We start from the raw sequence: 16,424 nt of genomic DNA, 5'->3' as shown, positions 1-16,424 counted from the left end.
CTTCACATATTTCATATACATTCATTGTGGAGTAATAATCTTTGTAGAGAGATTTAAATTTTACTACAGTTAACTGACTTTAAAAACATCTCCTTGGCAGACCGCATCAAGATAAAGCCAATGGCCTGAAGAAATACATTTGGCACCCCTGAGCTAGGTAGAATGTGATTGTTACAAAATTAAATGACCTACAACAGTTTACGTACGAAGAGTGTCTTTAAAAATTCAGCACTAGTAAGCATCTTACGGCCTTGTATGAGTTACTCAGCGGACTACAAAGAGTAGCAGCAAGGATATTGCTCCCGCGTGCCCGATGGCGCTTACCTGTTAGACACAAGACGAGGCCACAGGGTCTGTCGCAAAGAAGAGCGGGGATAAAGGGCTGTGAACCCCATTCAAAATACTATTATTACGATAATATCTGTCGAATATTGTGAAACGATACTTCGATCCTCTTACACATCAGCATCTTGTTCATAAAATGTTTTATTGTAAATTAAATAATACAGCTTACAAAAAACAAGTTACTAGTTTCGTGATTTTATATTCACACAAATTGAATTATTATTTAATTCTATACCAAAGTTCATGTGAGCGATCAGGAGCAAAATGATGTTTTATTACAATTTATTTCGATTTTACCTTACTTTAAAATACACCGTTAGGAATGTCCACTCGCTAAAAAAGGATGCATAAACGTCTGGGTGAATATGTAGGAGACCACATGAATAAAATAAGGACAGCTTTCGAGACGTACTCACAGCGGAACAATTCAGGAGCTTTCGCCAGAATCTGACCCACGACCTTTAACCAAGGTAACAAGAAACCATGGTAACCAACGTAGCCTCTGGATTATCTACTTATAAAACAGACACGTGTGGAGGTCTTCAAGCAAAATGCCTCATTATTGTCCGATTTAAAACAAAACTGTAATGTGTCACAATTTTTTGTAAATCTCGCCTATGTCAAATTCCATGAGATTTCATTCAGCTGTTCTCAAGTCTTTTCATGCCCACAGACGGACAGATGAAGCTACTTTAACAGCGTTCCGCATCTACACGACCGTGACTGTAAGCATAAGATTCTACTAAGAAAATTTAGCCTATAAACAACCACAGAGAAACGTACGTGTATATTCATGTCTCGTTACCAGAGTAAGGATATTATCGGATGATGTTTCAACGCATACCTTGAACGGTATTAGGGCAACAGGGTTTCCTCGACAGTTCGAAGACGTACTATGACGATTCAGTCGTAGTTCATAAGGCAGACATGTATTACTCATGAAAATGCTGAACTGATTTTAAGCCAGGTTGTTTTCCATATATAACGAGATTTTGTACGATTTAGTAGACTACAGGATAAAATAATAACATAACGGTAGCTAATAATTACTTCGAAAACGTGGCAACGTTAATATAGCCGAGAACGACGGTGACGTAACAAAATTACACATACGAAATAATTAAGCGCAGATTAAAGTCGAGGGATGCTTGATGCTACTCAGTCCAAAATTTTCCGTTTCCCAATCGCTTATCTAAAATCGTGGTTATGTGCTTTAACTATAATTATCTTCTTTCACATTAATATCAAACGTGGACTGTCACTCTGGAGAAGGAAATAAAAGAGAAGAAGATATTTGGATCTAAGGAATAGAAAGTAACAGAAGACTAGATAAAAGTACATCATGGGGAACGTCAAAATTTGTACTCATTTTATCAATCATTATTATGATAACCAAATCAGGAAGCATGTGATGGGTGAGACATGTAATATGCAGGGGAAAGATAAGAAATGCGTGCAGAATTTTTATTGGAAATGTTAAAAGGAATATCTCACTTGGTGTAAACAGAATGATATAATATTTGGTCATCAAGAAATAAGATACTACGATGTTAATTGGATTCATGTGGGTCATTTTAGGGATAACTGGTGGGATGTTTTGAGCGTGCTAATGAACCTTGGAGTACCATGAAAAGCTGGGAAATCCTTAACGAACTAAATGAATGTGTTATAATTGATGTAACGTCTTAAGTTGACACAGTGCTGTCAAATAATCGTGAAACCAACAATCTGGTTCTTTTATTTTAAAACACAATTGTCACAGTAGGCAGATACGTAGTTTAACTAACATTTATTTCAAATTCATTAATTAAAATAACTTTTCTAAGACGTGGGTCTTATTCTATCAGAAATGTTGTCATACCAGCAGAGTAGAATGTCCCTCTGTAAGGTCCCGAAGTGATCCGTCTTCAGCTTAGGAAACAGAAGTGACACCTATGCAAACAAGTCAACAGTCACACGATAAGAAAACCCTCTTATCTGTCCGTCGTAAATCATTGTCAGTTACACATATATTCTGTCTCGTTACATTCAAGTACGTCTTTATTATCTGCGGTTTACATAAGATCAAGAAGACACATGCAGTTTTCAGTGTTGACTTAAGAAGATACCAAATAAATAGGCCCATGTCGTGCGATATTCGTGTTTGCTTTGGGCTACAAGTTGATCTATTTCTGCAGGCTACGCATTATATTCATCATTCTCCATCTCTTAACCTCTGTTGTTTCTCTTTGTGCATTTTCCATAAATATTGCTACAATTAACTACATTTTATTCACTGTCTGGAGCAATAAAACAAAAATGTTATTCATTAAATCCTTTTAACGTTTAAAAGGAAACCTTCTTCAAAACCTAGAGACCTACGTCTGTCGGTCCGGCCAATGACTCAAGTGCATCTGTTCCAGTTGCCAGGTTGAATACGCCACTGATTCTTTGGGTTCATTGGTTGTCATTTCATTGACATTTTCTTTTTGTGTAACGAGATTGGTGGCGACGTTGGCATCGAACTACTACACTAATATCTTCGTTTTTAAAACACACTGGCAGTCCGGAAATTTCCTAAAAGTAAATAACAGTCCTACTGTATTCAAGACCAACATTACCTCACAGAACTGAATTAATCTTTAAATCTAATGTGGAAAGTACATACAAGCTGATCTTACCAATGTACAGTAAACCTCTCCCTAAGCCTGGGTAACGTTCTTGAAATACGCGATGTTCAAAGTTAATACTTATAGCAAAAATGGCGTTAGGGAAACCAAAGACACACTAAACACGACACTTAATACGGAAAATTAATTAATAAACATGAATAAATCAGTATTTGTGTTCCTGGCCGAAAGTTGTCAGGATTATCTAACACAAGGGCGACAACCAGTTTTAAAACCGCTGAGAATAAACTCGGTCCTTTCGGTGTGGAAGGTAGTTGATGTTGGCTGTCGTGTACGACGCCATGCGCCTGCCCAAGAGTGACCGCGAAAGAGCGAGGGACCCAAGCCGCGAATAAACTAAACCCCGGTAAGGAGGATGATCTGTTTTATACCGTTACTAAAAACTACACAATTAATGGAGGACTGTCGAAATTTGTCTGCAATTTTACCACCAAATGTAAACAATATCCTTGCTTTTCTTCGCATTCAGTGAATGGTAAACACGTTGCCATTCATAAATACCGTCTCAGAGACGAAATTAGTAATATTAGATCTACAATAAATGAAGAACAGTATGACGTAGTTTCAATATAAACACCCTTTCTTGTTTTATGGAAGGAGAATTAGGAAGCTGTATTTTCCGGAATGTACACTTTATATAACCTCAATTACATTTATATACATTCGAAAGATGTAACTTGGAAAACCAAACGCCTACCACGCTCTCAGGTAAGTTTCGGTTCGTTAAATTTGAGGAGGTATTGTATCTAGAAGTCAGGAAACAAAGCTCTCGCAACTTCAGTACTTCAGAAAGCGTCGGGGTAGAGACGAGGCTTCTCTTGCTAGAATAATACTGAAAACCAGACGAGAAGTGTGACTTAATCTCTCTACGTAGATTAGCTTTACTGTAAGGCTAATAACCAAATTGAATTGTAATTGTGATTCACGTTTCATTCTTCTTGGATTTTAGGCCTTATTAGCAAAACAGTAAAAATAACTTTGTTGTGAATGCCGGGATTTGTCCATGTAAATTTAGTAATCATAAAATTCAGCCTTAAATTACATAATGTCAAATTGCCTTTGTTTTCTTTAAAGTCATAAATTCATATTAAACAATTCATTACGTTTGATTTCTTTGTATATTTATGATTGTTACACCAGCTACTGAATTCACATAACACTGAATTACGGGCTTGAAAATTGTTTTAAAAATAGAATCGGGGAAAAATGTGTATTTGAGAATTTTTACTTTGTTTACAGGAACAAGCGAAAACGTTCGTTTCTACAGCCAATAATGTTACTATACAAATTGAAGCACAAACATATCAGGATGCTACATTTTAATTTGGCTTTCTGTTCATTCGGTAATAAGAGGCTTCTGTGATGTCACATTTGTTTCACGAGAAACCTGAAACCCTTAATTTTAGTTTTAAATCAGCCCTTGTTTTGTATCTAATGACGGGTAAATACATTGTGGAAACAGGAGTCGTGTGAATATGGCTGTCTTCTGGGTTGAAGCACCGTGAAGTCCATTATCAGGGCAATGCACCCTGCCCTTATAATGGAGACTTCAAGTACCTCTGAAACGTAGGTAAAAGTCTATTAGTCTGCACAAGCGCTAAAACCCAGTAGGCAGCCATCATCATACATCCGTGAGAACCACAAATCCTATTCATAAAAGAAAGAAGGATCTAAAAAATAAGGAAGATATTGTAAAACTTATTAAATTATACGCCGAAGACACAAATTTCTTCTTGAAATATGGAACGAATTAGAAACTGCAGATACTTCGCATTTGCAACACACTAAACTACCTGGTAGTAAGATAAACTAGTTCATCAGTAGCTACTGAACCAAGCAAATTTTATCCCATCACTGCTCTTGATGGACGCGACAGCTCTGCTGGAACTCGTGTAGTGTGAGTGGTTGCGATACATTATAGAGTTCTGGAGCCGTCCGGTACATCACCACGGCAGCGAAGCGTCACTCAACGCAGTTAACGTCCTAGCTCAGTTACGATATTTTAAACAACGAACATTCAGACTCTATTATTTAGTAAAATTTTAGGTGGAAAACTGTAATATGTATACTAGTACTTTATTTTCTGCTTTAAAATGTTCAATTATTTACCTTATAAAAGAATCACAAAACTCTCTTTATCTGAAAAATTCTGGGCAGTTGCTTAAAATATATGTAATTAAAATCGAATTGCGAGGAAGTCTGTCATAATTCAGTTCACTGTATTTCATTCTACCGTCTCCTATCTAAAAAAGTAACATTAAAATAAAAAATTTCATGATTACTCCTTGTTTGGCACAGACGTGAAGGACCGGTGATTTAAAGAAATGCTAAGAAACATATTTAGACAAAACTTACGGGATGAGAAATTCATATAAAATATAGGTCTGAATACCTGAACAAAATAGCCTACTTAAAATGTCAAGTCAAAGATGGGAAGATAATATTGAAATGGGCCTTTACACGTAGTACATGTGGCTGAGGTATCGATTTATCTATCTCAGGAAATAGAACAATAGCCAACTCCTGCAAACACGTTAATGAACCTTGTAGTGCCTCAAACGAGAGGGCTCTACTGAAAAACGTATTCTAGTCCTTGGAGAGAGCCGGATATAACAACCCTCTAATACGTATGTACATAGAAACGTACGACCGCGTTAGAAACATTTTTATGTAAGTTTTTCAGCATGATATAGTAGGCGAAGAGTACATGGTCAATTTATGATTGTGTCTGTTTTTCAGTGTCTGACCTGTACGCGAAAGAACTCTTGGTTTTTGAACGTTCCTTCTGCATTTCAACTTTATCAATTTTTAATTAATATATCACAGCAATAAAGAATAATATCAAATAGCAACAGCGATTCTGGACCCAGACTTGCTTACTTCACCCCTGTAAATAAAATGTGGAAAAGTTAGAATCACACTCCCAATAATTCACAGGACTTGCTTTTTTGCGTAACAAAGGACAGCCATTTTATTGTCTGTAAAAACATTTACGATCCTTCGGCATAACTACCCAAAGATTTGAGCTAGACCCCGATGTTTATCGACTGCGTTGTAACACGGTATGGACTTGTTTCGGAGAAAGATATAGCCTCCATCTTCAGTGATGCCTCAGCCCTGTCTTGCAGATATCAGCAACATGTTTCTCCGAAACGTTGGTCCACACAGTCTCACAACCCAGAAAATCACTAACATTTTCATCGCCGTGAGAACATCAACTCGAGAGCTAAAATTATTGAAGCTTCCAGAACTTTACTTGAAATCTTTAATATAAAATGCCAATTATATTTAGAACTATACATCAAACTGTCATTCACGATTCGTGGATCAAATGACAACAGAGTAGAGAGAATGTCCGTCATGCAGAAACCTTGCTTTAAACAATGTCACTGAATTTCTCTCACCAGCAGGATGGAAGCCATAACTGACACCGTAATAAACGCTGTCAGTTGCTATTTTGTTGGCAAATGCCTCGAGAAGACAAGACTCCTAGGAATGTTTGCTTTGTTTAACTTCCCATACAGTCTTCCTTCGATGTGTAAGGCAATTATACTGCATGATTAAGTAGCTTATTGCAATCTACCTCGACCCACATCAGCCACGTTGTTTAATACACAACGCACACAAGTACATTATTAGTTTTAAAAGTATACTGAATCTATGCAACGTATGCGCATAGGCTCATATTAACAGTTAGTTCAGTTTTCCAAAGTCCAAAACGATAGATATTCGACAGCAGCGCGGCTTGAATCGAGGTTGGAGGCAAAAAAGATCATTACCGCAATACACTCTTCTGAATCCATAATCACTTAAAAATTCGATTTTGCACAGATTTTTTAATTGGTAGAGCATTTTAAAAATTACATCTCTTTTTCACTATTCCAACATTACACACAGGGATAGGAGCTTTGAAATTAAAATACTTAGCCTACACCCCTTGTTACAGAAATATTTATTTTCCATGTGTATTACTAATTTTCGTAATGCGAGTGTAGAGGCTTACAAGTTTCAATATTCACCATGACCAATGGAAGTAACTAAAACGATTCTTGAAACATGATTGCAAATTTCAGCCCAGCTGTCAATAGATTAATTATGAAAACTTCGAATCCTACAAAATAATAATTAAATAAGAATTTGTTGTTTGCTGTTACAGGCAAAGAAGACCATCACGTTGGAACGCGCTATGAAGACGAATAAAGTGGGCAACCAGACAAACTCTCAAGACCCTCAAGCGGTGAACTCGCGGGTGTTTGTCGGAAATCTCAACACGTTCCACTGTAGTAAAATTGACGCGGAGCGAATTTTTCAGCGATACGGACGCATTGCCGGTAAGTTCCCTCACTCCACATGCACTCACACGTTTGGCGTTCCTAGCCTTCACTCAAATGGTCATTGTCTAATTAATAGTAACTGTCTCTAGAAACAATTTACGAAACTCATCTACGCCTATATATACAAAATCTACATTAAAATTAAATTAGGCCTAAATATTATTTTAAAAGAGTGAATAAAATCTCAGATCTCAAAGAACTGTCTTATGAAATCCAATTTCTTACACTGATGAATTTTCCAGTTTCGTAACGTCAGGGAATTTCTTGAAGATCTGATACTGATCCAGGACCAAATCTTGGATAAGTTTTTAAGTTCCCCCAGAAAAAGTGCTTTCTACAGATTCAACAGTAACTTTAGAAGGTAAAGTGTTTAAATTCGAAACCCAGATTATCTGTTTCATAAATTTGTTAACGATATCCTCAAAGCTAAAGAGGTTTTCAGTTTAATGAATGTGACTTTTAATAGACAAAAATTTAAACATACGATTATTACACCTGTAAGAGGGATATTTTATGCACATGCAAGCTATATATTTCTTTTTAGATATGTGTTAATATATTCGACTGCGTTTTACTGTTGTGTAATAAACACTTTCTTTATTAGCAGCTGAGATGCTACAAGTTACGAAGGTTTTAATTTTTAAAGCCCGTAATATTATAATTTTTAATCAGTCTACAGAGTTGGCTGAACTGTTGAAAATCTTTGTCCTGTAATTGCATTCATTGACCAGGAAGCATTTACAAAAATATGTAGAAAAAATTGTTAATTACTCGTTTTGTAATTTTTTAAATTACTTCCAACGCTTCGCTGAATAAAACTTGTTAGCTCTGCGCTGTAGAAAGCATGAGCAAAGTTTAAAATATTATGCAAATGCTAGATGTATATGGGTTTCACTTCAACAAAATAAGCATAGAAATTGATCCTCCACGTTTTTGCAGTTTCTAGAAAGAAATTAACAAGTCTGCTACATGAATTGTACACTGCATCTCGGTTCTAAACTTCTTTGGTCAGCCAGTTCAACAAAATCCACGTTCAATTATATAATCACGCAGACTATAATAAATTCAAGAGTCTTTCGAATTTCTTTCAACTTATACAACATCCAGCAAATGGAAGACTAAGAATTATAGACCGACTGTAAAGCTTGATGCAGAAAATTATTACATGTTTATATTTTCTAGATCTTATTACACAGATCTCCATAAGAATTCACTAAACGCTATATAAATCACAGCATATAAAACAATGCACTGCAGGACATTTGATGACAGTAGTTAATAATAACCACTTTAAGAGAGCTTTATTGGGGTAAAATAATTAATTTAGCTGATACTAAAAAACAACATGGCTACAAAACCTAACCTAACCGTCATAAAAACATTCACTGTTGTGAAAACAACAAATCTCAAAATGTACTCTAAGGTGGAAGAATATTTTAAGAAAGAGTCTTATGTAAATACGCTTTGCTCTACACAAAGAAAAGTATGAAGGAAAAAAAAAACAAAGGACTGTTATTGAAGGAGTGGATGTAACTTTTATTACAACAAAGTAAATAAGTATCATGCAGCACATCAATAATTGTAAACAGCACCATCGTTTATTCTATACTAATTTACCAGCTTCTCTTGTGTACATTAAATACGGAGAAGTTAAAATAAAGGACATAGTTATGTTGTTGCAACTGGTTCTGATATGTTTCACAAAAATACGTTTCCACTCTGCTTATGTTGGCATTTTGTGTCTGCTGGATAGATTCCATGAAAACGATGTGGGAGCCAGACAGATGTTTAGACTTTGCTGGGGATTTTTAGCTTGAAGAGACAGTATTTTTATTTTAAAACATGTTGAATGTAAGCTATATACAAGTATTTTTCATTCTTGGGTTTACATTATCCCATTAAAAAAGAATATACATCACGACTCCCTCCATCGACAACCAGAATACAACGAATTAGAAAGAAAAATACGCGGATTTACTTTTCCTAATGATTTTAGAAGTTTGTGTTTCACTGTTTAGGCCTGAAAAATTTCGTCATATCGATATTTATTCTACAAAGAGTTATTTTTGCGCAGTGCAATAGAAATTTGCCGACTTTTAGATACACCTACTTCTTTCATTATCAGAGCGATCGCCCTGATATAGAAGGCAATAAATATCTGTTAAACTTCAACCGATTTATATCAAATTACGCTGCGCAATATCCCTGAAGACAGTCATCTATCTTTAGTTCAGTAGCTAATCGTCTATTTAGTCGGTCTTTCAGAACAAGGTCTTCGACCAATGTTATATCTAAGACACTTACTTCAGGTGGTTTGAAATAATTCGTTAGCGTAACTGAAGAAAATCATAGATCTCATGATAGAAGTAACGTAACTTTAAAACGTAAAGCAGGGATGACAAGAAGGTTATCGCAATGTTAGGTTTATACCTAAAAATCCTTTACGCACCAGTAATGCCTTCCAAAATGAAGTAATTTTCCCTCGTAATTAACTTCGGAAGCTACTCACCGTCCCGGAACGAAATGGTATGAGATTCATTTCTATAGGAAATACTATTATGCTGCAAACTTTAGGCACGCGCCTGTCGAGAAATCTAAGAAAGATTTTACGCTCTTACGACAGCAATTATAAAATGGTAAGCACCTCTAAAACACTAGTAAATATCTACTACACTACTTGGCGTTGAAGGGCAGAAGACAGCAGTCTTAATAGAAATTCTAATTGTGTACGTATATACCTAGGTTTGTTTTAATTGAATACATTTGGAAATATTTTAATTCTTGAGCTAGAAATGCATAATTAGTTTAATATTGCTATGTGTGACATGTAAATTATTTTGAATATTTTATGGAATGTTTGATATAAAATAAAATACTTAGACCTAAAACATCATAATAACTTTTAGAAACTGAGAACCATAGAATCCAATATTTTTACTTCAAATATTATACGGAATTTAAGCTAAAATGATCATCTGTAGTATACTATTATGTGTAATATACGTTAAAATCTACAGGCTTAAAAAATTATTTTGTAATTTTACTTTTCACGTCCTGTTCTTGTTCAAGCTGAATTCTTGTACAAGCTACATTCACGTGTACAACACGATATGTATACTTTTAACCTCTAAACAAGATAAAAAGTAATTAAAAACATGTAAACATACAAACATCAGCTTTTGGATGCCTGTCTGAAAAAAAGTTCAAGTAATTTACCAGATCCCAATAAAACAGGCATCACGACAGAACTTACACAACACACTAATCACCCTCTCTTCCGTAATATAGGACGCCACATTCAGAACTAATGCTCTAAAATTAAAGCTCCAACATTACTTTACGGTACCTTACCAATATCAGGCCAAATTAGCTCCACAAAACGAACAGCCTCTAAAATAATGCTTTCGTGAAGACGCTTGAATTTGTGTGTAGAACCTACACTGATTCAGATGCGGGGTTTGCCCTTACATTACAAATTTAAGAAACGTGTAGCGATTAAATACAGGTTCCAAATTTAGAGATACTGAACATCGACAAAAGAACCATAAAACAACTTTGGTGTTCAGGATTGTTGATAACTTGCTCTAAGCAGCGAAGTCCTTCATAAATCCCGAGCATCAAATAAAAGTGTGGAAGACAAGACATATACCTGAACTGAACAGAGGCATCATGCGGACCAACAAACCGGATTTCTCTCCATGACAAAACCGATGGGCAGTAGCGGGAGATTAACTGTTGTCGTGCCGCCTGCATTCCGCCGATAAAGAGCTTTATTTTGGTCGGAAGAACAATTTCAAAATCGATATATAACGGTCGACAGCAAAGAGGAGACGCATTGAACATATACTGGTTATTTAGCTTAGAATATAAGGCAGTGATGAGCAGTTCAGAAGTAGTTGTACTTTACTGCAGTAATGTTTGTAGAAGAAACGGTTACTGAGTGTCGCGATGCGGTGATTAGAAAATACATATAATTCGTATTACGAAGCTACTCCGATGTAAACTCGGAGTGAGAAAGAGTTCATAGTGCGTAGTTTTACCCCCAGTTTTCTTTTTACTATCAGGAAAATTTTAGAATAATATCGAGTCATTTTAATACCGTGAGAATCTGAAATCTCACTCCAAATACTACGTGTTTTGTGGGGGGAAAAAAAACTATCTGAGAAGGAAATACTACGCTTATATACTTTTTCTTAAGTTTCAAATTTGCAGATCTTTTAATGTAATAACCAGGCAGAAATACCGAATCGGACGCATTAAGATAGTCTCTTTCCAATATTACACACAGTATTATTATATGAATGCTTTTGATAGACAAGAATACCGTAATCACTAATCAATACATCTGTGTATCGGGTTATCTCGTTACAATTAGCAACTACTAATACAACAGATAATAAATACGGGTTTATTGTGGGGCTCAGACATTGCGCTGTGTAGTTTTGTACAAGTTTACCGACGTTTCAGAGATGAGTTCAAATTATACGAGACTAAACGGCGCAATATCACAGACGGCTGGCATCTTTATGATTAATATGTTGAATATAATGGAATACCAGTTGATAACGCATGGCTACATTTGTTCTGATACTATAATGCCCATTTATAAGGGGCTGCCTAGCATATTGCACTTTTACTAGATCCGAGATCCACTAAATCGTGTTTCATGATAAATGTCATTATTCAAAGTCAGATACATGCCTCAGGATTAGGAATTAGGTAAAACGAGTATTAACGTCCTGTAATTACCTATAAAATAAAATTCTGATGGAAAACCGTCGAAGCGTAATGCAAGCAGGAAATCGGTCGGATATGATAGCAGACCATCGGCAAGACACTCTGCAGGTAGCTACATAACGAACCTAGGTTGCAAATAGAGCCAGGTGTTTACATAAAAACCTGGATCAGATTTTATAATTTCACTGTAAGCTTGACCTAATTTATTTTGGTACGTTACTTTCAAAGCATTAATTTCGGCTTTGTGACCAAAATTCCTTCATCCATTAAGATTATAACTTTAGAACATGTTTTCTTTGTATGATTGAAAAGTACATCGCAGATTCGATTTCCGGCGAAGGCACCGGATTTAAGGATAATAATTTGTTCCTGTGATATTTAACATCACACATTGAATTATGAAAACTATGATGAACATTCGGCTAATTAATACTGATAAAAAACTTACAGAGCTTATGAGAATTTCCCCCGAAATAAGAGTGCGGGCTCTCTGCTCGTGTTTGTATAAACACAGGCGTTTATCTCTTGTACAGAACGCATAGAGAAGTGAGTCTGTCACTTGTAACAGAGCTGAATGCTGTGTCACGGAGTCGGACCATCACTGATGAGACGCTTTGGCACGTACTAGTGTAGGCGGTAAGGCCAACACCTAATCTCTTGCAAGTCCACGCGGCCGTGGAATTGCTAAGTAAATCGATACCGCGTTCAAAACGGGTCGCAATCGAGTAAACTTTCAAAATAAAACCGTGCAAGTCAAAATAAAGACTGTGATTCAAAGGTACATACATATACAGGGCTACGCCGTATCTTCCGAGTTGCGTGTTTTATAAGCCTTTGAAGACGGAGTTCGTCTAAATAATGTTTAAAAATTCAGACCTCTCGTAAATGAAAACAATATAACGCTATTGCAAACATCAATTGTTTATATTGCCCGGGGAAATAATCGGTTATTATTCTGAGAATCATATGAAAGCCATAAATACACTTTCTGGGCAAAATGTAAATTTGCTGAAAATTTAAAACAGGTTGTATATATAGTAATTTCTGATTAAGAAACAGACCTCAAGGAAAGAGACCGCATTTCATGCCCATATGAAACAACAAACAAATGTATTACTACATACTGTTTTAAATTTGTTGTAAATGTATTTGGTGACAGGTTCTTGAACCGAACAATAAAAAAACGTTCTGAAAAGAACTCAACTTTCCTCCAAATTCTTTAATGTGTGACCTAAGACCAATTAAAACTATCAATTAATAATCATAAAATTTGTAATTCAATTAAAGTATCTGTTGGAATAACGCTGTATGATAATTTCATAACAAAACTCCGTCCTAATTTCCTTCCTGCTGTTGCATTGTTCCATGATCAATTTTCATTTCCCTGTACTGTTTTAATATAGTTATGTATCTGCCATTCATAAGTTGGCTGTCCTGAAATAACGCTGAATAGCAAAGGATGAAGGGCAGAAGTTGGAAAAAGTTTTACCAGAAGAGTGCAATTTAGGGTTATATGTGAGGAAGCCTCAATTATGTCCGTAAATTTCACTATTACAGGTTTTCAATACATTACATTTGTCAGATAAAACTTCAAACTTTTACAACGCTTTTCAATAGAACAACTACTGGCTTCTACAGAAAACTAAAGATTCCTAAGCTTAACTGTTTCATATGCGTGTGTATGTGCCATTCCGTATGTCCATATTTAATAGGACTTATAAATTATTCACTCTGAAAATGGAAGTTGTGTGACTAAAGATATTCACATTGAGCACCACGTTCCTTTCAGGCGTGGTAGAGTAAAGAATGATGTAATCAGATCAGTCGTAAAAGTATCTGGCACCCCGTCAACCTGTTTCCTGAATACTTTATCGAAGTAAGATAATGGCTTCCTGAAACAAAATATTCAGTCTACAGAGATTATTACAATAATAGTCTTTAATTTTGTGCCACGTTTCTGATCACTTTTCTGCGAACTTTGTATCAGAGTAGGAAACATGCAAAATACAAGGTCAGGCGAAAGAGTTATAAACAAAATGAAAAATTAAGAAAGAAAAGAAATACTAGGAAAGTCAAATAGTTGTGAACACGAGAAAAGAGAATCCCAAATGTGTCAAAAGAAGACACAAAAATTTCAAAGAACGAGGCAACAGATTATATTTAATGGGAATACAATGCTAATGCAGGAAATAAGGTTAATTTAACATATTTCTTTTAGCGGTACATTAAGTAAGATTTTAAAACTTATAAAGTCGATGAAGATACATCCACGAGACGCTGTAAAAAAACAACAACCTTAGGTTATGTCTTGGACTCTTGGACTTATGTGAAGAACAGAAGACACATATACGACGCACCAAATAAAATAACATCTTATAAAATAAAGTTATAGTTTTGAGTTTCTAGACTTTAGATACACGTACAACGTATTAATGTATCGGCGGAGACTTAATGGTGTAGAGTATTTTACGAGTGCTGGATAGAACTTATTTCAACAGTTAAAAACAAAACAAAATTTTTTTTAGCACGCTCGTAAACATACGCAGATTACAGGGCTCGTGTTTTCTTTGGTATCCATCAGGCTTTCGGACAGCAACCTAAAAGGAACACACATTATTTTCTGATGGAAGATAAGCCACGAAAAGAACGAAAAGTCTGTAGGCCTTATGAAAATTTTATGAGAAATGCTAAGCCATTAGAACCCCTGAAGCCATCCTCTGCCCGGCGCAATGACTAGTACACTGTACAACACACTTATCTACTCATCGCAGAAATGGACACTCGTCAGTGTCATTTGGCGTAATTTTGTTTGAAATAGAACTACACTCACTTGAGGCCCGATAATGGAGGCAGTATATACTTTTGAAACTCTACGAAGTGCGCATATTTTATATTTGTTTCATCTACGACCCTACGTCTTACCGGTCTTGATATTCATTTATCCCACCCGGACAGTAAAAGTAAATAGAATTACCTATGCTTTCTTAATGGTGAACACCATCTAAGTGTTTGTCTTCTGAGTTATAACCCCACATTGACTTGCAGGTAGTTACCAAAAGATTCGGAGAAATATACTTTTTCCATCTTCAAGCCTCAAGACACAAAACATTGATATCTACCTGCTAGTCGACACAACGTTTAAACCCAGAAGATCAATATTGTCATGGGCAAGAAAACGTGGTTTTTCTTGAATGCAGTTATCAGGTACCTCTTCACAGGTTTTGTTTTTTCTTTAAACACTCTAAGTTCATAAACATCCAAAAAAACATTTATTCTTATTAAGCAAAATATTTAATTTGGTTGTGATATTTTGCAAGAAATGCCCTGACCCAATATAATATAAACGTAGTATAAACCAACATTTAATTAAATTACGAGTTATTTAAATGTCACACTTATCTCTTTACGATCTGATCTTAAACCTGGAGAAAAAATGGCACATGGTTAGATAATATTAAAATATATCTTGAGAGAAAGAGTGGAAAAGTATGGATTATTTTCTTCGCGTGGAGTCAGTTTATTTATTAATGTCTCATGAACAGAAGTAATAATACTATTGTGTATTATTACTGTTAAATTTGGATTACTGGGAAGATAAAGTTGAATCAGAACTGTATGGGCTACTTTTAGAAACACTAAAGTATATGGAAATACAATACCAGTTGACAAATGCAGTAAAGTTCTTTTACTTAATCTTGTTTAATCTTACCCATTACAACAGAAGGAAAATGTTTTAAACGCTTTGAAAGCGACGGCACAGGATCAAAATGGTCTCTTACGTTATCTGTTAGAGATGATAATGAAAGAAATTATGTCAAAAAATATAAATACTGATTCATTAGTTTTCTTGTCTGGGGAAAAAATATCTATTTACAAATTATTTGACTTTTTGATCTCAGTAAAGTGAAGAAAATTCTTTCTGAGTCAGGCTGTGCCAGTAAAGTGGATTCCACTGTGCCAAAGTTATGAATTTCCCTGTATAAACTGAATGCACTGCTTGATCCGACAGTCAGTGCAAGAGTGCTGAATGAGGTAGCGGTGACCTACAAAGCCCTGCGAGAAATCTCTTTCGAAAGCTCGAGACCTTGTAGGGGCGTAGGCAAGTTTAAAAAGCCCATAAGTAGTTAAACACTAGTACGATCTCCTTACTTAATAACATTTTTGCGCATAAGACGAGACAATTAAATAACTTACCAAATCAAATTCTATGCGTATTAGAGCTTTGGAGACATGAGATAGCACTCTAAGTGCATTTAACAAAGGAAATAAGCATTTTTAAGAATTCCTGTAAATTCTAATAAGTTGCAGGAGAGACGGTCTTTTTAATTATATAATTCTG

The 16,424-nt window shown here is 35.5% G+C and overlaps 2 protein-coding genes across 9 annotated transcripts in view; one reads left to right on the top strand and one right to left on the bottom strand.

Annotated features, from left to right (window-relative positions):
* The window catches only part of csul (protein arginine N-methyltransferase 5), a 546,076-nt gene that overhangs the window by 296,332 nt on the left and 233,320 nt on the right, over nucleotides 1-16,424 (bottom strand). The gene's annotated exons all lie outside the window — the stretch shown is intronic.
* Nucleotides 1-16,424, top strand: part of LOC110836151 (uncharacterized) — a 321,064-nt gene that overhangs the window by 184,134 nt on the left and 120,506 nt on the right. For all 5 annotated transcript variants that reach the window (XM_087347246.1, XM_087347248.1, XM_087347244.1 and 2 more), the window contains one exon: nucleotides 7,171-7,345. In XM_087347246.1, coding sequence (XP_087203372.1) covers nucleotides 7,171-7,345 — 175 coding nt within the window. The remainder of the gene's footprint in view (nucleotides 1-7,170; nucleotides 7,346-16,424) is intronic.

This window comes from Zootermopsis nevadensis, unplaced genomic scaffold (assembly GCF_977971745.1).
Source record: "Zootermopsis nevadensis isolate Lab colony 2312 unplaced genomic scaffold, Znev_1.0 Znev_ptg000011l, whole genome shotgun sequence".
NCBI classification, from domain to species: domain Eukaryota; kingdom Metazoa; phylum Arthropoda; class Insecta; order Blattodea; family Termopsidae; genus Zootermopsis; species Zootermopsis nevadensis.
Note: the sequence above shows the minus strand (reverse complement) of the source record. Positions and strands in the feature narration are given on the sequence as shown.